General features: G+C 35.7%; 1 protein-coding gene across 11 annotated transcripts in view; it reads left to right on the top strand.

Annotated features, from left to right (window-relative positions):
• The window catches only part of SIPA1L2 (signal induced proliferation associated 1 like 2), a 122,953-nt gene that overhangs the window by 81,795 nt on the left and 15,347 nt on the right, over window positions 1-25,811 (top strand). For all 11 annotated transcript variants that reach the window (XM_072927119.1, XM_030268282.4, XM_030268284.4 and 8 more), the window contains 9 exons: window positions 49-323; window positions 11,462-11,719; window positions 15,291-15,374; window positions 16,847-16,950; window positions 17,177-17,280; window positions 18,702-19,090; window positions 20,577-20,801; window positions 22,659-22,812; window positions 24,806-25,025. In XM_072927119.1, coding sequence (XP_072783220.1) covers window positions 49-323; window positions 11,462-11,719; window positions 15,291-15,374; window positions 16,847-16,950; window positions 17,177-17,280; window positions 18,702-19,090; window positions 20,577-20,801; window positions 22,659-22,812; window positions 24,806-25,025 — 1,813 coding nt within the window. The remainder of the gene's footprint in view (window positions 1-48; window positions 324-11,461; window positions 11,720-15,290; window positions 15,375-16,846; window positions 16,951-17,176; window positions 17,281-18,701; window positions 19,091-20,576; window positions 20,802-22,658; window positions 22,813-24,805; window positions 25,026-25,811) is intronic.

The raw sequence follows: 25,811 nt of genomic DNA on the forward strand, positions 1-25,811 counted from the left end.
AATGTTTGTGTGCCCTGAAAATGGCGTAACAATCTGGTGCTTCCTCAGATAGTGACCAGAGGGTGTGAAACCACGGAAATGACCCTGCGGAGAAATGGGCTGGGCCAGCTGGGATTCCACGTGAACTTTGAAGGGATAGTGGCAGACGTGGAGCCCTTTGGATTTGCATGGAAAGCAGGCCTGCGGCAGGGGAGCCGCTTGGTCGAGATCTGTAAGGTGGCTGTGGCAACTCTGACCCACGAGCAAATGATCGACCTCTTGCGCACATCGGTGACAGTAAAAGTGGTCATTATTCAGCCACACGAGGATGGAGCACCCAGAAGGTAAGGAGCAGCAGTTCTCAGCCTAACATTTGTATCTGTCTGGGTTTTTTCCCCTCTGCTCCTGCTTAAATGATGAGTCTTCTATTGAAGGCCTTCAGTAAATGGATATTGTCCATCATGTTGCGAGGTAATATTGTCGAGGCTCTTAAAGTAATCTTTTCCCCAAAACCCATATTGACTTGTTACGGAAGATAAAATTAGATCCTACAAGAAATTTACTTTATAAGACTTTAAAAGGGTAGGAAGTAAGTTTTAATGTATCCTGACTGAGCTGTCCTGGAAGCTGATATAACTTCTTTCCTTCCACAGGAGAGTTTTATGTTTTAATGCTGAATTTAAAACTGTGGAATAATTTTCACAAAATTTCACCTTGTCCTTGTTTGAGATTTCTCCAACCCTTGACTATTGGAAAATATTTGGGTGGGTTTTTTTTCTTATGTTGAAATTTAATTAAAATAGTGAATTACTGCATTCTGGATATACATGGTACCAAGTCTTAGAGTTCTACTCAATTTCTACAGATATCTAATTTATTCACGTTAAATGGTGAATTACATCAATGAGTTTGTCATTTAAAGCAGAGAAATCTTGTTGCAACATGAAATATATGCTCATGGCCAGGGCAAGTCTGTAATAACAATCGTTACAGTTGCTGTACCAGTGTTTTCCGGGATTAAATGCATTTTTCTGTCATCAGTATTCCTTTTTTGGTGACAAAAGACATGTTTCTCCTTGTTTTAATATCATGAGAGAAAGAAGTAGGAATAAATTGAAACTTTGTAACAGTGTGACTTTATTTCTCATGCACCTTGTCTAGTCAGTGTTAATTTGTCTCACTCCAAATGAGAACTGTACCAGAGTAAATTTAATTACTTGTCTTCTTTTAGCAGGCCAACTTTAAATCTCTTGTTGATTTTTAATTCAACAGAAAAAACATTAGATGTGTTGCTTTTGGCAAGAGAGCAAGCAATAAAATTTTACGTAGCATGCAGCACTGTGAAGTTGATGCCAACCGTATACGAATGCTGCTTAATTGGTGGCAATTCTCCAAGTAGTCATTGGCCTGATGTATGACACACAAGGGCTGTCCCCTGCCTCAACCTGCATCATGATGCCTCCCTTTCTGAACAAAATGCCTGTGAATGTAGAATACCACCGTTTTGCTTAGTTGGGTAGAAATTTGCAATTAAGCCTCTCTTTGCTTAGCTTTGCTATTCTCACCATCTGTTTCTGGGTATGAATTTTCACTGACTTGTTTGGTATACATTTCCAAGCTGTTTACAGAATATGAGCCTAATGAGCTGATCCTTTTCTATTGAAGGTAAAAACGTGTATTTTATAGGCCCTGATAGAAAAATACATAGTGTATGTACTGTTTATATTGTCTTTGATATAAATCTTCTTCTAGAGTTAAAATGTTTAAATCCCAGATCAGTGTGCTACATAGCACCCAAGTGAATGTGTAGGAGGAGTTTGAACTGAGTGTTACCACAGTGAGAAAAATATGCAAAAGCTGCTCCTCTTCATAATTTTTTGCATCTTTAAAATTGTGATGAACTACTCAGAAAAATGAATTTTTAAAAACTATGTGCCTATTCTAAATCGTTTTTAAAAGCATATTTAAATTCTTTTTAGCTTCACCTTTCTAGTGTATATATATAGACACACATACATATATAAGAAATGTCTCTTTCTCTCAAATATTAATTTCGCACAGAAAATGGCTCATTTTCACTTGTATATCCCCAAAAATAGGATTAGTGATTTCAACTCTCCAGTCTCTGAAGGGTTTTGAGCTTGACTTTTTGCAATGTTTATAATCTAATCAGAGCAGACAGAAAACAGTTATAGATATTGCATTACAAGTCTGAGAATTTCAGTTGACAAATATGATCTTTGACTTAGTTTGTAAAATATATTAATGAACAAGGGAAAAGAGAGGACAGAAAGGGATAAATTATCAGAATTTTGAGGAAAAAAAGCCTATCACTGCTACTTACTAGTTAAAACTGGTGCAAATCCATCTCCCTGTCTCCTGTTCCATTGCTTCTCTTAGCCTTCTGCAGGTTCTGTCACAGCAACAGAGAATAGCTGAGGTTGGAAAGGACCTCTGCAGGTGTTGAGTCCAACTCCATTGCGCAAAGCAAGGTCAGCCAGAGCAGATTGCTCATGGAGAGGTCCACTGGGTTTTATATACCTCCAAGGATGGAGATTCAAAAATTCAGTATTTCAATTTTGGTATGGCATCATCCTTTCAGTAAGAAAAGTTTTTATGTGTCCTTTAATGGAATTTCCTGTACTTCAATTTTCCACTCTGTCTTCTGTGTTTTCACTGGATGCAATTCTTAGTTTGTCATCTTTTTTCCCTAATTACCCCATTTTGCACACATTGATAAAATCCCTCCTGAGCCTTCTCTTTCCCTGGCTGAATGATACCAGCACTCTCAGTGTCTCCTTGTGTTTCAGATTCTCTTATCCCTTAATCATCTTTGATCCTTTGCTGGACCTGCTCCATATGTTCATGCCTCTCTTGTACTCGGTATCAGGTTTACTCAGAAATTTACAGGTAGTAGTTTTGGATGTAAAACAGGAATATCTGAAGAACTAAAATCCATTTCACCTTGGCTTCACAAGAAATGTCCCTGTCCTTGGAGAGTCCATGAATGGCTAAACAGGGTAGAATCCAGCCTCTGTGAGTGATTGCAATCACATACCTTTGATAAACATTTAAGGCAGGTGTGACAGCTTGTTAGGAGGGAACTTTTTTTGTATCAAGTGGTTGTAATAATTGCCAAATAACACTCCAAGCAGACATAGAGATATTTTTTGCCATATTTGGGGTTCCATCCATCCTTGACCCACACATTACAAATGTTTAGGAGAATGATGGTTAAAAAGAAGGAGAAGGCTTTACATTTATGCTCCAGTACTTATTGCTTTTATTCACAGCTGGTTTTAGAGGTTTTCTGCTAAGAAATGATGCACCAGAATATCTGACATATGTAGGAAAGTACATTTGGAGGCTGAAATTAGTCCCTTGAAAGTTGGACTTGTCCTACAAAGTATATGATCTTCTGGCAGTTGGGTAGGCTTTTCTTCTCTGCATTTCAGCCTGGTTTCTTAGAGTACATACTGGTGGTCTTTTGGTTTTTGGGTTTGTTTTTGTTTTTGTTTTTGTTTTTACTTAAGTGTCATAATCTAGGGTTTCAAGTTCAGCCACTAAGATTTTGCCTAAGGTGCATAGATATAAAAATGCATTAATCTCTGTTTCGAAAAGGATCGGTTGCATTAAAAATTTACATACATTTACAAGAATATGACTATAATTTTACAAAAAAAAATCCAGAAGTTCCTGAAAAAATCCAAATGTATCATTTTATTAATGCTAATCTTTCATTTTCTGAGCCAATCAGCTGATTTCCACTTCTTGAAAGACTAGTTTCTGCTTAGCTCTTTCTGCTGGGGTTTATGAATACAAAGGAATGAGGGATTTCTCTTTGGGTTACTTACTATCACTCTTTCCTTGCTGGGTTCAAATTCTGCAGTAAGTTTACACAGATTGGACATGAGTGCCATGGAGTGTCTCGGGTATTGTACCCTTAAAATGAAAATGAGTTTCAAGTGTGCAGGGGTGTTTCCATAACAGTCCCTTGCAAAAATACCAGCCAAAACGGAGATCTTTAATCAAGTTCTTGACTTGATTTTTTTTTTGTCTGTTAGCTTACCCACAAATAATCTTCAATCTATCATTTTAAAAGAAAACAACAAAATATAAGTGTACATCCACTGAGAAGAAACTATTAGCAATAAACTATTAACAAGGATATTTTTTTTCTGCAAACTGTCTTGTATTCATTTATTTCAGCATGAAAATAAACTATTTGAATGTTGAAGGTGCTTACAAAGGAATGTTACAGGGTGATTAGGAAATTACAGAGAAAAATTCTACTTGATAAATGTCTTCCATTACTTAATGTACATCTTTCTACTGAAGTCTTGACAGTAGTATATGCAAAAGCAATCATGGAATAAGGCTTTTCATTTACTATCCTGTAAAATTAATGAACTTGAGACAAAGCTCCTGCTGTTTTCAGTTTGCTCCAGCAATTAAATAATCATGCACAAATTGATGCAGAAATCAAAATTATTTGTGTGGCATCAGGGTGATATTTAGATAGAAAGAAGGAATTGCTATTTAAAACATAAATTCCTTAAATGACAAGGTGGTATTAGAACAAATATATTGGTTGTTGTTTTCAGATCTTAATAAGTATTCTTACTGAAATACCTACCCCCTGCAGCGCCCCGAAGTTACCAGGCTAACCCAGGTCTGCGAGGCCTTGGGGGGAAGTATTTCAGGAGCAAGGCAAAGATTCCAAAAGAGGCTCCAACCCTTAATGTGGTCCAAGATGTCTATTCCATGGGAGGAGGAGGGAAAAGAGTAAACAAGGAAGGGACAGAGCCTTATCTAGGCTCAGGACAGGAAGGATACTTGGCTCCCAGCCAATTGATTCAGGAAAGGAAGGAAGTGTCAAACTAACATGGTCACAGCTACAGGGGTCTCTAGGGAGGGAAAAAACATTCCTCAGAGCAATACATCTTGTGTCATGTTTGTTTCTGTGCTTGGTCTGTCTCTTCAGAATTGTTGATTTGGGATTGTGTGCATTTGAACAGGAGAATAATGATGTTCATTCTGATTTGCTTTCACTGGTGGCATTATAATAATGATTTTCAAAGACACTATATCCTTAATCAGCCAAATCCAATCAAGGAATTCCAGCACTTCTACATGTATTTTAAACTATAGATTTGCTAGATTCTTTTTTACTACATTTTACCTATGTGTTTGTCTTAGTTCAAAAAAAGAAACTGCTTCAGAGCTGATTAAGAAACAATTTCTAGGAAATTTAGAAGGCAAAATTTAGAAGCAAAATTTCCAGGGCTGGCTATAAACAGAAGCTGGAGAGCTGTAGGAGCAGAAGTTTCCACTGTTGGTTTGAACAAGTGAGAGACACTTTTCTGCTGTTGTAGGTCATTGTGAAAATGGAAATACTTTAGTAACTATGACTGTGAAAATGCCTGTGAGCCATTTTTAAGTACTAGTGCAATTCTTCTGAGGTTGTTTTATTCTTTTGAACCTTGCAAACTCCTTCTTAGAAATGAAATAGATGTAATGACCTCTTTTCCAGTCCCGATGCTTATTCCCCTTAAATGATTATGATTTCTTTTAAAAAATTGTTTTTTTGGTGCTTTTTAAAAGGAACAGATAACCAGCATACTATAGAATGCTTGGAAAGTGCTTTTAGGAAGGGGAAGAGGCTACTGTGTGGTGGAATTCAGATATTGTTACAGGGGTGTTTGCCATGAGCTGGTGGGATAGTTCATAGGGCCTTCAGATTCTTAATATTTATTTACTTATTTAATAAATTAAGTCACCTGAGCTAGAAAGAAGCCAAGTCTAACATCACCTGAGGCAGGTTGAAGCAGCAAAACCTGAAACTGAATGTTTGTTTGTAAAAGTAGAATTTGGATGTACCAAAACTTTTAATTACCACCCCTGCTACTAAACTAAGAAGGCTGCAAGTATCTGAAATGTCTAGGTTCTGATGTTCTATAGAAGTAACTGAAAGAACTATCAGTAAGAAAATGTAATTGTACTAATTGGAAGCCGTACTACTTACAAAAGTTAATCCTCTCTACCTAACAGAAAAAAAAAAAAAGGTAGAAAATGCTTAACAGTGTTTCTCATACAAATAAATGACTTTTTTCTTACTGAGTTATGAATGAACTTATAGTAGGGATTAATTATAATTCCTGAAGTTAATTATCTGTACAGTTGTTACAGTCAAGCAGAAAAAAAAAAAAATCCCTAAATGCCTGGCAAAGTGCTGTTTGTCTCTATTGAGAGATGCAACGAAGAGTTCCAGACTCTTTTTTACCCTTTTTTCTTTTCTTCTTTCTTCTCTCTATTCATATAATCATATTAGAATCATAGAATATTGTGGGTTGGAAAGGACCTTAAAGATCATCTAGTTCCTGTCTGTATTTCTCTTTTTCATGTAACAGTACAGATGTAGAGGCTCTTTAGGAGGCCTCTGAATTGCTTGTCAGCTCACCAATACAAAGGTTCTTTTTAAAACTGAATACTAATAAGAATCAGAAGGACAAAGGGTTTATCTTCAAGAAGGAGGGATTGGCAGCTTCAACTCTTTAGCTCCACGGAGGGACTATCAGAGAGTTATCACTTCCCTGAAACCAAAGGGATAGGTTGGGTAGCAGCCCTGTCTGAGGTTGCTGTAAGCAGTCTCATACATCTATTGTGGTATGAAATTATTTAAATATAAAATTGATTTAATTTTTTTTTTTTAAATTATGTATGACTACTGTTAATAGGTTTTTGAGATGTCAGAACTTAGAATTTTTTGTCTTGACTCTTTGAGCAAAATTCTCTTAGACCATTTCAATATTATGCAGTGTCTTGGACTTGTGCTGTGCCTGATACAGGGGATTGGTGGAGTTGAGATATTACCTCCAGGAGGTACTTGACAGTGTCAGGGAAGGGAAAATCTATGTATGTCTTCACTAACTACATTCTGAGTCTCAGCAAAACTAAGCTACTAAATTCTGCTTTTCAATTAAATCTCTATAATTATATGAAAATAATCTTTGTTTTATTATGGGAATTTAATAGATTGCACAATGAGTCCTCAGGCTCATTGTGTCACTTTGGGCACTATTGTGGTGTGAGAACAAACATGCAATCTGATAGAAGTGATTGTTTTCAGAAATGAAGTTTGCTTTAGCAGAGTGCAGTTATTGTACTGTTGGATAGACTCTTTCTAGAGCTGGATTAGATGTTTGGAATTGCAATGGTGATAGTGAGGGATAACTCATCAGTGTAATATACTGATGCACACCAGTGATTCCTTCTCTATCCCTACATCTCCTTGTAAAACACTGAACCTGAAGTTCAATTGTAACCAGGTATTCTGGCTAGGTTGATACCCTAACAAATTCTTCATGCTTGAAATCTGCAGATACCTGGGGTCCAAATACTGAAGTTGTACTCAGTAGTTGATAGTTTTAGGACTTTGCAGAAAATAAAGCTTTTGCGTAGCTGTCAAGGTGACAAGGTGCTGATCATGGTGCATGGAAGCTTCTATCTTTTCTGTGGAGATGGTTATTTTATTGCTTAACTAGACACCCTGCTTAGTGTAGGCCCTTCACAGAGCCTATTACAGAACCTTTATATGGAATCTGAAACTAATATTGAAAGGTTTGGTTGATGTAGTTTTAAAAATTTAATGGACTGCTTGATAATTCTTTCAGAACATAATGCTCCTTGCAGGAACACTTGAATATTGCAGATTTTTATAGTGGACTCTTAAACTTTATTATGTTGTCATGACCTGCTAGCTGTATAGAGTCATGTTCTCTTTAATTGCAGAGTAGGTTTTATTAACCAAATTTTTAATAGGATAATATGGCTTTTGAACCAAAGGTATTAGTAGGAGTCTGTGCTTTATGTTGAAGCATTGATTTAATTAATACCAAACTATGGTGAAGGGCAGGAAGTGCTATAATTTCTGGTGTGTTGTTAAGATATGGTCATATTTGCTTGTTAAATGTCATAAGTCTGTTTTTCAAATATTGGATATAATTGTGAAAGACATTTGATATCTTGTAGTTGTTTAACATAAGTATCTTTTTAAAACCATAAAATGGAAATATGTCTTTATGTATCCTTTAAAGTGAATTTAAAATAAATATATTAAATTTAAATTTAAAAGCTATCATTCAATACCAAGTGTCAATGTATACTCTTGCACTGGTGGAATAAGTAACAAAATCATGAGTAAAAGTTAGATAAAGGTCACATAACATATTATGAGGGAATTGCATTTATTTTTGTAGGTTTTTTCATGCAAGGTAACTTACATTTTGATCCATGGCGGGGAGTGGAGGTGGGGATTGCAGGCATGAAATAATTCCTTCTCTGTCTTCCTGATATAGAAGGCAGCTACAATTATAATTTTACCTATCTCAGTATACTGCAGTATCTGTTCTTTGGGCAGTGCTTGTGAAGCAGTGAAGCATATTTTTTCATATAAATGTTGGAGTGATTGGTTTGATACTTTTAAATTAAGGTTTAAAAGCCCTATGTGACAAAAGAACTATCTGAAACCATATAAATTCTTTTTTAAGCCAGTTAAAACAAACATTCTGTTTTGAATTCATAAGCAGCACTGTTGAATTTTTATAGTGATTTGAAACAAGATTGTTTTATAGGCCTTTTTCTGCAAGAACTGTGTCCTCAGGTTTTTTTCTTTAATTTGTAGGAAGAATATGTTTTCCTGATGCAAACAAACACAACATTTTACAAAATTTTCGGCCCTTACTCATCGTGGGAAAGCTTGTTGTTTACTATTATTATAACATGCTTTTGTTAATTAGTCAGCAAGCTAAATCAAACTAAATAGTTTAACAGTCCCTTTTGCTTTTAAAACCCATGCTTGTTTTTACAGCATTTAGAGTACTTTATGGGGAGTATCTAAGGAAGGATACAATCACAATTGCATGTTATAATTTCCTCAATTACCAAGATGAACTGTAAAATTGGTATCTTATTAACAAAAGCTGGGGAGGGGGTGGTTTGTTTCTAATGCCTAAAGTCTATAGGAATGAAGAAGGGAGTGAAACAATACTAAGAAATTAGCAGAAGGGAGATCAAAATTTTAGGCTACATAATTGTTGGACTTCTTCATCAAATAATGGACAACTGTGTATATTTGGTCACTTTAAAAGTTGTGCAGTGCACCAAACTTATATTAACCTTGCTGTGTCATTTCTGTATTTCTGTATTCTTTGATCTGTTTTTTTTGTATGTAAAACATTTCACTTAAAAACCAAAAAAAAAAAAAAAGAATCATGGTTGCATTACTGGAGGCTGTTGTCTCCTACACCTTCTTTTTTGCATGTAGTGAATGAGGATGGAGGGAGGGAAGAATGATCTTGGAATATAAACAGTTGAAAATTACACTGGAGAAATATATTCTGTATATGCTTCAGTAGTAGAAGAGTTTGCACAATTCTGTGCAATTCACTTAACTTGACCTTTTTCATGGTGATCCTTATTCGAAGAGCCCAACATGTGATTCTCAGAAGTGTGAAAAAAGTTTTAAAAATTGATACATGGACTGAGGCAGTTTGAAGTGGTGTTCTGAATAACTATGGCATTTCAGGGTGGGAGAAGGCTAGAGATAAACCACATTGACTCTCTGAAATGATGTGATAATTTTATAACAGTGATTTCTCTGTAGCAACATTCCATATCTGTGAGAAGAGATTGTTAGGGTGGTTTTACCTCCTTAGGGAAGCTCAAACCAGAAAATCATGATTGCAAAGTTCTGTGATGCCTCCACCATGTCCAACTCTGGTTTGTCAGCAGAGGTTGGACATGCCAGATTTTATTGGTACATCTTACAATGATATTTCTGATAAAAGAGTAACACTGAAAAAACAGGAATTCTGCGGTCTACTTTGGAATGTTCTAGCTCTTCAGCTCATCTTCATCAAGGTGTCTTCCACCCTATATTAGCTATTGATCTCCAGTCTCAATATTTTTGTTGTCTATATTTTTAAGTTCTTTAACTTTTGTGGGTTTGAGTGCCACCAGCAACAGAGATTTAGTCCTACAGGATAAACTTGCCTGTTTGCTGCTAAAAAATTCAGCAGAGTGAAACATTTTGCTGGATCAGACTATGCATATACAGAGTATGTAGAATATAATTCCTACAGTTGCATGGTCTTCCCTTCAACAACCTTGAATAAGGTAGTTTGCTTTTTGTCTAATATTTTTTCTTCTAATTTGTTTACCAAAACACATATAATGAAAATATTATTTAGAGGGTTGATTCAGAAGCTTTAATACACAGTGATTTAATGTGTGAGAATTTATGCAATTTACTTGCACTGCATATTTTTGTTAAGTCATTTAAGCCAAGATATTTTCAGGATTAAGACTGTAAACTCTTTACACTCTATTGCACTTTCTCTAGGTGATTTTAAATTTTTTTTGCAAATGGTAAGCACTATTTTTTCAGCAAAAGCAAAGCTTGATCAAGACTCAGCTAAGGAATGGAGCAGAATTGTAGTTGAGACAGAGGAGCAAATTTTCAGTATTTCATACTTAATGTATTGCTTTGGAAGTATTTAGGGAGTTCTCTTCATAGATATTGATTTACTATGCACTGCCTATCAGAAAAATAATGGAGATGGAATGTTGAGAATATAAAACATCTCCAGTGATAATCAGGGTTGACTTAATGGGTGTGTGAAGCTTCTATTAACCAATTTCTGAAACAGTAACACTTAATTATTGAATGCATTCTGAGTCTTCAACAAATATCCCCTAGGCACACTGATCTTTTATGGAGCACTACCAGTACTTTTACCTGGGTTTACACTGTCTGTGAATACTGTTAGTATTTAACCACACTGTAAACTTCAGGCAGAGGTGGTAATCCAGACTGTCTCTGATCTGTCTCTTCCTTCCACTTCCCCATTTATCATTCAGGCTTACAAATCCCTGGGAAAAGAGACATTAGAAAGTACACTTTGAAAATACACTGAAAAATATTTGGGTGCCAATTAATCACTTGCATTGTAGTCTATGCACTCTGTCATTTGGTGGGGACAAGATGGGATCCTAAAGAAGAGTTCTCAACCCCCCCCAGGAAATGTTTCGTTTGCTGCAAAGCAACAAACCTATTTCTGAAATTTAAACAAATCAATGCTGTTTTACAAAAACTTTATGCTTTATGACTTCTAAGCGCCTTGTCTCTAGAAGTTTTTATTATGTAAAATTCAAGCTGCGATTAGTTTGTAAAAGTTTGATATGTTCCCCATTTTGAAGGGCGAGAAGATAGTTCAAAGATCTTTAAGCACATGACAGCAAATCTTTTGAAATGTTTTCTACCTGCTAGGTGTGACAGTTTTGAAGTGTTCAAAGTACAATGCTGTATGAGCACCTTTGGGCACCTGAAATCAAAAAATGTATATATTTCTGACTACGAATGCAAGATTTCTCTCTGTGTTCCTTCCTGTGAGACTGATGAGCATTTTTATTTGTCCCACAGGGGTTGTTCAGAACTTTGTCGTATACCCATGGTGGAATACAAACTTGACAGTGAAGGCACCCCATGTGAGTATAAAACCCCTTTCAGAAGGAATACCACTTGGCATCGGGTGCCGACTCCCGCTGGGCAGCCTCTCTCTCGTGCCTCTCCAATCCTAGGAACATCTGACAGACTGCAGTGCCAGCAGCTTCTCCAGCAGGCTCAGACAGCCATTCCTCGTAGCACTTCCTTTGATAGGAAACTGCCAGATGGTGCAAGGTAATACACTCTCTGGTTAATGCCTGTCACCTTCCCAATGTGTATTACTGCCGAAATCTCTGCTTTCTAGAACTTTGGTGTCTTGTTTTTTAAACCTTATTTCATTGAGTTTTGACAGTCTTTTTAATTCTGAGGTTGTATTAAGTAGCATTCACTGGACCAGTCTGCTTGAAACAAGTGACTTTGGGTATTTGTGCTGGAAGTGGGCTGAGGATCCTACTGCTGAGGACAGCTGACCTTTCCCCTTAGTCTCAAATCAATGAAGTGGGAAACTGCCTTATAAGTTTTGGATCTTAATAATGTCCCGTTCCCCACCTTTTGGAAGACTATTTAAACAAATAATGAGTGTAAATAAAATTAACTCATTCCTTTAAAAAGTAATTATTTAATCTCGTTACCAAGGTATTGGCATAGTTTCAAAGGGTTCTGTAACTCATTACCAGCCCTTATGCTTTGCTTTGCTTTTAATTAAACAAAGCAGAGCTTGTGATTTGAATATGTAACACCTCTTAGATGATGGGATGGTGTTCTTAAATGTTAGCTCTGTTCTAATTTAATCATAATTCTTCATAAGATGGAACTTTGTTTTTAAAGATAAAAATTTGCAAATACATTTGACCTTTGAAATATTTAGAAAAAACATATGTCTTGAGCAGAACTCTGTCCTTTATTGTTTATAATTATTTCAGCTTATGCCTGTATTGGATGATGTAGTTCTAATTTCCAAGGAAATAATTACTGCATTTTGCGAATATCTGAGTGATACAAAAATCTGAAATACTGGTCTTAAATGGGTTTAAAATAATCCTAGATGAAATCATTAAATGCCACTACCACTATATTGACTATCTTATTTAGTAGAAAAGAATTAATGACTTTTTACATGGAAATGTACACAAGTAATAGTAGCATGTATTTGAAAATACGTCTCATTCATTCCCTGGGGAAGGAAGACTCCCAGTTATGACTGTTTGATAATTTGTATTCTCCTTCTCCCCTACCCCCATCTCTACCCCCTGAAAAACTGAGAGGTTCATTTCTGTAAGCATTTAAATACCATCATAGAATTTAATCTTTACCTAATACCTTGTTAATTAAATTCTTGATAACATCTAACATAAGGAGACGCTATATCAAATGTCTAGAAATACTTCAGCATTTATGAAGCTTTATTAAGCATCCTGTATGCTGATACAGAAAAAAAATGAAAGCTTTCTGACATGCTGCTCAATTCCAAAAAGACTTCACAAACATAAGCTGCACTTCTCATAACACTCAGCAAAGCATGTGAAAAAATGCTTAGACTGAGTCTACTCTTATCATGAAGAAATTTCTGTGTCAGTTAAACACAACATGTGCAGTGCAGAAGTGCTATTCTGGGAAAGACATGATACAGAATATAAATAATGAAAAAACAGGAAAATTGTGGATTCTGGCATGTAGGTCTTGAAACAGAAAGGTACCTAATTGGCAAGGTCTTTCCACATGGGAAGAGGCATCGTTGATGATTTGGCAGAGAGATGAGCTTAAAGCAGAAGACTTTGAATTAAGGTGGATTAGTACTTACAAGTAGTCTTGCAAGGGTGAAACTCTAGACTCAGGCTAGGAAAATGATGCAGAGATTTTAGAGGGTCAAATACCTATATAGCAGGGAGAAGCAGTTTGATAAAACAGGGAAGATTTAACTGCTGATCTGAAAATGAGCTAAGGGTGAAGTCAGCAATAAAAGTTAGAAATAAAAAGAGGAAGAAGCAGAAGAAATGTGGACTAGATATAGTAAGAGACTTAAGCAGCAAAAATTTAACTACTATAATGACATATAATACTTAGGTGCCTAGTCTCTGGAGGGAAATTAGAGACTGAGAGCTGAATGCTTATGCTCCTAATACAATTCCTGAGAATTAAGTGTTTGAAAAGGCAATCCAACTATTTCGGTGTTGATCAAGGAATTTCCTCTACTTGGTCACTTAGAAATACAAGGTTATCCTTAAGTTCTACTCCTGTTTTCACAAAGTGGCTAATTCTTTGACAGCTACTCAAAGCATGTGCCTAAGTGAATCTTTAGGCAGACTCACTCTTCTGATTTTTGCACCAAGTCTCCGTGTGCTTTTGTCCCTGAGTCACATTTGCAGGCAGTGCATCCTATCACCTGGAATCTGGAATCAATTCCTGAGAGCAGATGATTGGAATTTTTGTGGGAAGGCATTGTGTGAGGCAGTCATTGATGGGATTTCTGTGGTTCTCCTTTAGTGGCCACTCATTGTTTACAAGGCTAAGGCCTTCCCACTTGTCCAGCAAATGGCAGGTAGACATATTTTGTTCAGCCTTGGAACAGCTCAAAGCGATGTCCTGTTTTTGAGGACCATGTCCTAAACATCAGCCTGGAGGGTGGAAGCACGTGGGATCATAATTTATCCATTCCTTAATGCTGGGTCACTTAATCTGTGCACAAAATGCATAATTCTTGGCAGTAATTACAAATTCATGGAACTGAATTAAGCTGTAGCCTATTGACTACTTTACTTAATTGAGGGAGGTTCAGTCCTGCCAGTACTTCTCAGAGAAAGACATGCTGAAAAAAAAGATACTACATTATTTATTGTGCATTGGCTATTAGACAAAATGTAACACCTAATATCTTTAAAAAACAAAATATAATAGCTACTATCTTTAAAATGTTCAAGCTGAACGGTAATGTTGCTTATTAAAAGGTCATGTTCTTGGGAAAGTGTTTTGCATAAAGAAAAACACACCTCTTCATTTCCTCCCTGAGTACATACATCCATTCCTACATGAAAAAGAAAAGGGGGAGAGAAAAGAAGAAAAGATAAACACAGGGAATTGAATTCAAGATAATGTCAAGATAATTGAAGGAAATTGTGTTGCAGTTATGGAATGAAGTGCACAGAAGTGAAGGAAAGGATGTGATCAAATCCAAATTTAAGCATTAAATTTCAGCTGTTTGGAAATCTAACAAAACTGCTTAGAGACGTTGTTAAGACATGAGGCTTAAAAGTGTAAATAATTAAGTACAAAATAATACCCTTCATGAAAACTTTTTCTTGTTGCTTTTCTATGTCAAAGGATTAATAAAATAAAAATTTTAAAAGTATTAGAATTGCCTCTTCCAATTTTACTAGCTTTAAAATTGGAATAAGTATCAAGGAACTAACAATCATTTCTGATCCACTATGAGAGCTTCCCACACATGAATTTAGAGACCTAATCCAGCTGCTCTGACTCCTGAGTAATCCCACTTATTCAGAACTAAAGCCAGATCTAGTGAAAATAGGATTTGGCACTTAGTCTTTCTCTTATTGTGCCTTTTTATATATTCAGTTGGAAATATTTTATTCGTGAATAAATACTATACTTTTAAACTTCTTGTTAAAGTTTTATGAAACTGAGATTAACCTTTTGTTTCCCAGATGGATGTAACTAATTGTTCATACTTCAACTGTATTATTTATGAAAATGAATGTGTTTGATAAAAGAAGCACAGCCCAGTTCAAATCTGAAACCCCACAAATACCTCAGTGCACTGTTAATGACTCTAAAATCAACATTACAGAAGTTCTCCAAGCAACCAGTCCTCATCCAGTGACCCAGGACCTAGCGGGAGCAGCCACTGGAGACAGCAAGTGGGATATGACGGGTATTGGTGATTTTAAATTTTTTTAATTTAAATCTTGAAAGCGCTCCCATGCATCTTATTTCTTAAGCAAAATTTGTATGGGTCTTCTAGAGTTTTTTTTTTTTTTCAAACACTGTTAGTATCTTTTAAGATGTACAGGTTTACTGATCTTTGATGTAACATGCATGCAACTTTAATTTTAAAGTCATCCTAATTTAACTCTTTAGGATCATATTTTTATATTCAGGTAAATGTGAAATGGTTCTTAGGTTTATTTTCCCAATAAAAGGCCAGAAATCAGCTAGTAGCTCAGAACTGGAATAAAATAATAATACTTCCCTCTCCTGCTTCAGAAAGTAGGTGTTTGACTGAAAAAAAAAAAATCTTTATTGTCTTCAAAGGATTTGTTTCCTGCTATATTTGTTTCAGTAACACCCATTCCCTAGCATATGTCCTCAAATAGTAGGAATTTCAGAGGTCTCTTCTTCCTAGAAGGCTGTGCATAGGTGGTCCTTTTGCATCCCTGTTAATCCCTTGGTACTGAAATTTCAGTATATCTGTATATAAAAGACCACCCCAATAAAACTCATGTTATAAGAATATTATGTGAGAGATCTGTTCTAAACTACTTTAAATTTATGACTTTGTTGTGTATGTACAGTTACTGAAAACACTCCTGTTACAAAATGTTGAGCTCTGGCAGTATCTGTAACAGAGTAATATAAAAGCATTCCAGACTTGCCAAGTGGCTTTCAGAAGCTACTTTTCAGGAAAAAAAAAAAAAAAAAGTGAATATTGAAAGCATCATCTTGACTACTTGAAGCTTATTAATGCTTTGGCATGATTGATTGTGGATAAGATATTCCATGTAACAGATATATATGCAGTATCTTGTAGACTCTTCAAGGAATTGCACATAACTCAGTGAAAGCTCTGGCAGCTAAATAGAACTGTAGCTCTTTTTTTTTTTTTTTTTTTTTGACAGTCAACTCATCAAAATGCATCTTGTGTCATTTTTTTCCAGAGCAGTTATTTCTATTAACAATTTAGGTTTTAGTTTGTTGCTTTGTGAAATGTTTAAACTTTTGCAGTATAATACAAAGCAGTGGATCTGGTACAAACTTACACATTCTCAGTATGAAACCCTGCAAAGCTATGATTTCTTTCTGTGGGGCTTAGATCACAAAGAGGTTAAACATATATTACCATGGTTCTTCATTGCAAAAGCCTTTGAGTATATAGCTCCAAGAATACATTTCTTCTTAAAGTTAAGTGTCTTCTTGGCATGCTCACACTTCAGATATAACAGTGTGTTGTTTAAAAAATTGCATGTAAATATTTCTGTGCAGACTTTGGAAATGTTTTGGAATTATGATTATTTTTAAAAGTCACAAAATACTTGATTTTAAAAGTAAAAATTGGTGTAGTTCATAATGTAATTAATCTTACAGGATAAAAGCCTTAACAGCTTAAATTTCTGCTTACATTAAAAGATGCCAGTCCCCTTTACTCCATGAACATCACCAAGGTTCAGGCTCACTGGAGTGTGAAGGAGGCAGAGAACGAGAGGAAACTTTGGAAGGAACTAGACATTCTGGTAATAAAACCCACTGTATCTTTCAAGTGCATGTTCTTTGCAATGCAGTGCCTGTTGAAATGCAGCCACCTCCCCATGAGGAGGCTGGACTCACTGAGAGCACGTGATGTGACAGTGAAAGTGGGGACTGCTATGACATCTGTGCAGATACCTGTGTCTGATTGCAGAGTGTGCAGGTTTGAAACCTGGTGCTGAGTCGTGTGCCTTTCTCCATTGTTTTTGGCAGAAGCCAAGTGGCATGCACCATCAACCAAAGTCCTGAGCTCCTACAAAGACCGAGCTTTACAGAAAGAAGGCAGTGGCAAGGAGTCGCCAAACAAACTTTCACATGTAAGTCTTTTCCCTGGATGTAATTCAGAACTCTAAAAACAAACAAACCCCAAAGCAGTAACAACAAAAAACTACTCTGGACTTACAGAAATAAATCTTAAAAGTACATTTTAGTAATTTATGAAGACCGCTGTGTATTTTGGAAGGCAAATATTATGCTCACCCAGATGTGGGTTGAATCAAGTATACTTAATCTGTGTTTATAAACTCAGAATTCTAAGAGGGCTTGGGGCTGGGGCATTGAGGAGATAAAACTATAGTCTCCACTCAGCTGTGAGTTTACATCTTCATTTATATTGGCTTGTTTAATCTGTGCAGTATTTAATTACCCTTTAAAAGAAAATAAAATTATATTTAGCATACTGCTTTTCATCTTATGTGAAATACCCATGGAGTGTAATTATCAATAAGCACTATAAAAATGTAACTTGTGTGTTGGGAATGCTGAACAGATTTTCTAGTCTACCTTGTTTAGTAGCTTGTCTTCAGTAATGGCAAAATCCTCAACAGCCTAGTGATGGAAAGTACATAATGTTTGTTACCTGGAAAATCTGCTATATGGATAGGAGTCTTTATGCTGTTTGTAAACTTAACATTTTATGTGTGAGCAACAGCATCTCCTAGCATCTGATAGGAGAGGGGTCTCATGAAAAAGTTAGTCACCCTTCCCATTTATATCCTACCTAATGGAAGTCCATTTGCCCTAGTAGAAGTTCATCTGCCTTTATTCTGGCTACTGTCACAGAAACAAGTTACTCCAACTCTCTATAAAATTTATTTTAAAAGGTAAACAAAACCCGTGGACTTTATTGGCACAAAAGTCTGATGTAATTATTCCACTTCAATAGCCATGCTTAGTTTAAAGCCTTATGACTTAAGTTACTTTCATCTGGTACACACACATCACAATTGGCTTCAATTTAACTAGCCACACATCCAATTGGATTTGATCCAATGAGCTGCATATTTCAGCCACACTGAGAAAAAGCCAACAATAATTCAGTCCTTGGTATTTTTCAGATTTGCAGTAGAGCTTGCTTAAACAAATGATTACCAAGGCTTCTAGCTTTAACAAATGCTTATTTTAACTGTTCAGAAATGCAATTTTATGGCTGCTAAGCAGGTCCTATAATCAGAAAATTCAATTCTGATTTTAAGATTTGAGATAGAAGATGGAGCTAGAGCCTTTTTATTTGCAGTGACATCAACCTTTAATGTGTCTAGCCAGCTGTGCAATTCATTTCACAGAAACTGGTGGTATAATTGGCTCTTTTCATACTTTGCAGTTATATGATAGCATACTGTAAAAAAAATAATGAAATGGTCTTTGAATGGCACAAATGCAGTAATTTATATGAAAATAGATCTCTTACTATTTAATTTGAGGGGGATGTCTTTTGGTTTGTTTTCTTGTTGTTAAGATTGGGGACAAAAGCTGTTCAAGCCACTCCAGCAGCAACACCTTATCCAGCAATACATCCAGCAACAGTGATGAGAAGCACTTTGGTTCTGGAGACCTGATGGACCCCGAGCTGCTCGGATTAACGTATATAAAGGGGGCTTCTACGGACAGCGGGATCGATACGGCTCCCTGCATGCCGGCTCCGCTGCTGGCCCCTCTGCACCTGGCTGGCAGCAGGGCCGGGGTGCACTGCCACACGGAGCAGTGGACGGAGGCTTCGGAGGCTCCAGGGGCGGACGATGACCCAGCAAAGATCTACGCTGTCCATAGCTATGCCTCTGCTATCTCCACCAGTCACACGGCCGAGGGCAGCATGGGAGACCTGAGTGAAATCTCCTCTCATTCCAGGTATGTGTTTCTTACAAACTAGGGGCTTATAGGTTAACATACAGATAGCTTATATGTTGGTTTTATTTTGTTTACCCTTCTTTGAAACCAAACTTAAAAGATTTTGATGTTTTTGTTGTATTTAAATGCCTGTATGAGCAGTTTTCAAGTAATTTTTGATGAGTCTGCCTGGAAAGCATAGCCAGACCTCCTCCGAGATCTTATGGAGGCCTTATACATGACCTGTGCAAATTGCTTAGGTTTTTTAAACTGGGAAACATACCTAAGTAAAAGAGACATTTGCACCTAGAACTTATTTCATATACTTTTGGTTTGCTGAGGGAGATCAGAAAAAATTATGATGGACAATTTTCGCATATAGAGAAATTTCATTGCATACCATCCCCCCTAATTTACATTATTCTGATTGCAGTTTTGCTTGTTGAACGGCATTTCTGATTGATTTTCAGCTTTTTTTTTTTGTTACCAGTGAAACATGTACATGGTACATCTGTTGTATATCTTGTCGAAAGTACACTTTTATAGCTGGTTGCCTTTATCTTTCAGTTCCCATTTTATGATGACTTTGAAATTGAAGCTTTGGTCTATGTGTTAAAGTTTTTACTCTGTAAAGGATAGAAGAAATTGTTTGTTCTTCTTTCCCTCTGATTTTCCTTTTTTCAGTGTCAATCAGTACAAGAAAATAACCAAATAGTGCCTTGTATACTGGTTTCCTTATATGCTTGACATGAGTGAATTTGTATTGTATGGTTATTTTGAAGAAATTTATTCTTCAAGGAAGTGTTTGCTTTAATTTATTTGAAATAAGCTTTAGAGTCTTCATTTAAAGTATGTCTTTGTGCCTAGGACTGCTATTATTCATAATAAAAGAGGCTGTTAAAAATATACAGAAGACAGTCTTGTTGAACTGAAATTTACTTCTGTTAAATTTGCTGGTAATTTAATATTAGTATGTCTGATTGAAAGGCAGAGGCTTATGTTGCATCAATTGGAAAAAATATTGTGAAATGGAAAAGCGCATAGGTTTTATGATTAGGGAGATATTTGAGTAATTCCCTATGTAGTTCTTTATGTAAATGTGTGTGTACGTATTTACTTTAAGTTGCACAGACAAATTGAATATATATATATATATTTATTTATTTATTTATTTATTTATTTATTTATTTATTTATTTATTTATTTTTATTTATATGTAATTTAGGCTTTTCAATTTGATTTGCATCAGTTTGCATTGGCATTTCAGCAAGCTGAATTCCATGTATTGTTTGCTCTAGAAACTCATCACAATTCTGTTCTCAAAGAGCTTTAACATGTACACAGTTGGTGTGGAGAAAATTATTGTGCCAATTTTGCTTCATTGATTTTAACCTTCAAGAAAACTTAACTTTGGTAATTATTGCCACATACCAGGCGAAGCGTTTCTGATTTGTTTTTGCATAGCATATTTAATTTTTCCTTTTGTGTGTTTTGTTCACTTTTCCAGTGGGTCACATCATTCAGGAAGCCCATCAACACACTGCTCTAAAAAGACTGGTTCCCTAGATACCTCCAAAGTTTATATAGTGTCACAGAATAGTAGTCAACAGATGTCCGGGTCGATTTCAAAACCCTACCACAGGCAAGGAGCAGTGAGTAAATATGTCATTGGATGGAAAAAATCGGAAGGAAGTCCTACACCTGAAGAATCTGAAGTTTCAGAATGTCATGAGTAAGCACTCTATTTTACCTTGTTGGGGGAAGAAGGGTAGTGAAAATCAATATTAAAACAGGATAGAAAAAAATTACAGATTCTGTTTTGCCTTTAAATGTTCAGGGGTTTTTTTTCTGTAATTTTATGTGTCTAATGAAGCTTAACACTGGACTAGTCCATGACAAATGTCTTGTTCTTAGGTGGAAGAAAAAGGCTTGAACTCAAAGGAAAACATGCAGTATCTCAAATGTAGAGAGATAATACTTTCACAGTGGTGCATCCATAAAAAGTAATGTTTGGATCTGGTGTTTGAAGCTTACCTTGAAATTCCTGCTGGCTTCGAAATCATTGTAGAGGATAATGTCCTTGCTTTCTTTTTTTGGTGCTGTGTCTCAATAAACTACAGCCAGCCACTGTCTATCTCAATAAATTGACAAAATGGCATGCAGTACCAGATGTAACATTTTCAAATGTTTAATTTGGATTATTCTTTGTTTAATGGGAATGGGTTATTTCTATCTAATACCAAATTTTGGATATGTGTGCGTATTTATGGCAAGAGTATTATTTAAAAATATATGCTAGAATATATATGCTATGAAATATGAATCTGAAGTAAAGCTCTTAAGTTCCTAATTTTCAAATGTAAAAGGGGTTACTACCCTCCTGTCCTGGTTATATGTGTTCCTTAGTGTTAACATAGAGGTGATTTTGTTTCTCCCCCACAATGTTTTAATTACATAAATTGTTTGGTCATAGTAGTATTTAAATTACAGTGGACTATCCTCCGTGTTTCCCACAGTTTTTTTTTATTTTGAAATCAATGAACTACTGAAATAATGTCTACTTATTTTGAATGGCAGCCTTAAAATAAAATTGCATAATGAATCTGGGCATTTAGACTGAAACAATGGCAATTTAGAAAATTATCTTTGAAATATAGTTCTGTTAATGAACTATTAATTGAATAGACAACACTTCCTATATAAAAAAATATTTTCAGATTTTCCCATGGCATACAGTATTGCCTCACCTCTTTCTTTCTAGGAAAACTCTCTATATCACAGAGAGGAAATATCTCTCTGAGGATAATTATGTTGAAATAAAATAGCATCTCTAATTAGCAGTGATGATGAATATCAGGTCAATTGCTGAATATTGTGCCACTGTAGCTTATAATTCACTGAGAATTGCACTTTACCGTAGCAAAGCTTATTTTCTCTGTGCTGAAGACAGTCACTGATGAGGCTGCACTTGGCAGAGAGCAATGGCTTCCAGTGTGTGTTCTCTGTGAGTCAGAGTCTCCAGTTCCTTCCATTCCATTCTCAGAGCAAACCTGTTAAAGTCCTGTCTCTCTTTTCTCACTGGAAGGAGCTGAAAGTTAATAATTCAGTTTGACAGTCTTTTGTTGACTGTAACTAGATTCTTATGTGCTGATAATTAAAGAAGACACCTGTTTAATTTATCTAAATAGCTTTATGAAACTGCTGATAATAAAATATACTTAAACTGGGCAATTGATTGCCAATGCACTTCAAACATTGCTGTGATGACCATAGTAATTTTACCAGATTGTGAAGCTGGATGCAATATTGTACTATAAAATATTGATTTTTTAAATTTGCTATCAAGTAAAAGTTAAAGTATTTAATAATGGGCCTTTTTAAATTTGTTCTTTAGTATTCCTAAACTCCATTTCTCAGTGGTTTAAGAATTTCGTTTTATACCCACAGTTTCATAAAGGTAAAGTGATCAAAAAAAATTTCTAAACAGTGTGCTGTGTCAGGAGATAATTCTAACAATTTTCACTTTGACAGAAAATGATTGCAGTCTTCAAATCCAATTTCTTGCTAAAAACATCCATTTTCTCAACAGAGTATATGATGATATTGACGCTGTGTCTGCATCGAGTCCACTCCAAACTTCTGTCAGGAATGCTATTGTTGAAAGCCAGCAAGTCTTGTCCAAAGAAGATTTTCTGAAGTTGATGCTGCCAGACAGCCTCTCTATGGAGGAAGGGAGAAGAAAGGTTGACTGCTTTCTTTGGCTCTATGTGTTTCAGTCTTTCAGTAACCTTAGAAATGGGTTTCTGGTATGCCCAAAATTGCTATACAGAGTGCAATATTGTTTTGTGCAAGCTAAGTTTATTCTATGGGAATGACAATAAGTCCCAAAATATCATTTCCTGCAAGGATGGGAAATGTTAGTTAGATAATTATCTATAAAATCCAGTATTAATTTAAGTATGTCTTTGCCTGTCTTGACCAGATGTGAGTGTAGGTTGAGCAACTTCATTATAATTTGAAAGGTTAAAAGTGGCATTTTCAAGTAAGGATGCCTTAATTTGTACATCTTGTGTGATATTAAAACACATGAAGCCCACTTTCCTCTGCCCTGTAATAGTACCAACGATTCTGCTAGAAATCCAAGTCAGTTTCATGTAGGTATCAGTGGCAGCTTCTCAGAAGGCATAATTGTCAGTGTTCCTGGAGAGCCTGGATCTAATCTTTAGAGTATGAAGACAGCTGGTGATGCTTAATAGCTCACAGTAAGTGGATAGTGATCTTAAAATTTGCTGCTCCCCAAAGTAAATGGTTCTGAATGCTATGCTTAATGTGGAATAAAGAACAAAGCAATTAAATTACTTGAGATATTTGTTACACTTCCATATTAAGTCAATGCTCTCTTAACCCACTGTGTTTATACAATATGCTAAATAGCATAATCATCGTGTCTGAACAAAAGTAACATATGAGAAACTTTTAAGTGCAGAGTTGAATTTAAAATTCAGATCATATATGTTTTATAATATTAGGTATGTTAAGTGTGCATTATATATGCTTGAATTTTTGTGGGCCATGTCCTAGAGGTTTTTATGATTTATGATTGATACAATAATTGGAGGGGTTTTGTGAAGGTTCCAAGAACTGCCAGTGTTTCTGGCTGCTTAAATAAGAATCAAGAAAGAGAGGGGAGGTGTGGCTGAGATAAATGACTGCTATCCCCTTCCTCTCCAAGGCACTAAACAGAAGTTAATAAGGAAGTGAGACCATGGGCCCTGACCCACAAGGAGCCCCAGCCACTGGGAGATGGCAGTGTACAGTCTGTGGCTGTGCCTGCATGGAGGGTAGTACCTTGTTATTGGTGAGCCAGTTACCTTTGACAGTGAAGTCAGAAATTAATTTTCTGAATATGTGGGAGTCTATGCTATATTCAGTGTTTGCAAAAGCTATTTCTCTTAAGCATTTGTTCTGCACAGAGAATATGGAATGCACAATTCATTACAAAGGAACATGTAATTGTTTTATGCAGGACAAAGCAGTAAAATAATTAAGGCATTAACTGTGTTTTGTAGGTGCACTGAAAACTGTGTTTGCAGTGCTGAGAAATGACTTACAAAGTGGAATGGTCCAGCTTTACAATACAGGAGCATCTTGTTTTACTGTAGATATTTGGGTTGTGGTTGAAGTAACTTTTTGAAATGCGTAAGCAGTTTTCACTGATCCCTGTTACCCTCTTTTCTAAGCCTGTTATGTGATATCCAGAGAGATGCAGAGTCTCAAGTAATTTTTATCATCCAATGAATTATGTGGCAGCATATATCAGTTCAGAATGTTTAACAGTAAAGCATGGTCATTTCAAATTAAAATCAAACAGTTCTGTGTATAGTCTTGCATACATGTTTGCCAGAGTTGGTAACCTTATATACATTTCTGTAAAACGTTCCTGTCATAAGGCTATGAAGTTTTCATTTAACATTTCATCGTTGCTAAAACTGCATGGTATCTGATTAATTCAGGGTGATATGTTCCAAAATATTGAGAGGAAATCTGAATATTTAATTCAGTAACTCTTTTGAGGCCCCAGTAGATCTGATATGGCAGAAGAAATCTCTTGTCTTCTGTATTGGTTCAAGAATTCCAGAGTGCCTGTCCAGAAAAACACTCCCAAGAACTGATAATGAGCATATGATTGTATGAATCATTTCAACCAGCAATACGTGTTCCTGTTTTTTTTTTTAGTTTTCATTTTATGGAAACCTTTCCCCACGGAGGACGCTGTACCGCACCCTCTCTGATGAAAGCATATGTAGCAATCGAAGGGGATCTTCCTATGCCAGCTCTCGAAGCTCCATGATAGACCAGGCCTTGCCAAATGACATCTTGTTCAGCACCACTCCACCATATCACAGCACGCTGCCGCCCAGAATGAGCCTGACTCCTGGAATGGGAAATCTGAGAAGTAAGTCATTGTCACTGTCGTTGCTGAGTTTGGAATCTTTGTAGTAAACTAAAAAGAATCACCAAGTATTAAGTGAGATTTTACTTTTAAAGTGAAATTAAGAAATGTCAAGTCACTGCCCTAGTTACCCTAGTAAAAAATATTTGGTCAGTGGTACATGCTCATGCTTGCCATTATTTCAATTCATATTTATGATGTTTTGAGACAACATTGACTTTACTTCTCAAAGAATTTTCATGAGACCACTGATAGGTAAAAAACCTTTGTCTGAAGATACTTTTAGTTATTTTATTTTCCAGTGGTGACCTAATTAAGCCAAGCTGGCCTGTTTTTTGTTGTTTGGTGATTTTTTTTAATTTTATGTGCATTAAAATTGTTGAAATATTCACAAATATATTTGAAATATATAGTCACAAATATATTTGTTTATATAATCCTTTTAGTAACATTTTAAAAGGAAATGTGCAATAAATGTTGACTTTGACTTCTATTTCCAAATTGAATTTGCTGGCACTTTTTTTTAACATATTAGTAAAACCTTTACAAATGACATTTCATTTTTAATGGCAGCAGAAGAGTAGTCTGGGGTGCTAAGTTAAAACTATTTTATGAATGTGGTTTTTTTACTTGTGAATTTTTTATTATCTGCTTAGCTTGCAATAATTCCAGGATGAGCTATGACATTTGTAGTAATTAAAAAAAAAAATTGAATGAAAAGCCCAAATCTACAGAGACAGATATGTATATTTAAGTTAAATGTCTATTTTTTTTTACTTAATGAGCGTG

This window comes from Taeniopygia guttata, chromosome 3 (assembly GCF_048771995.1).
Source record: "Taeniopygia guttata chromosome 3, bTaeGut7.mat, whole genome shotgun sequence".
Taxonomy (NCBI): Eukaryota; Metazoa; Chordata; class Aves; order Passeriformes; family Estrildidae; genus Taeniopygia; species Taeniopygia guttata.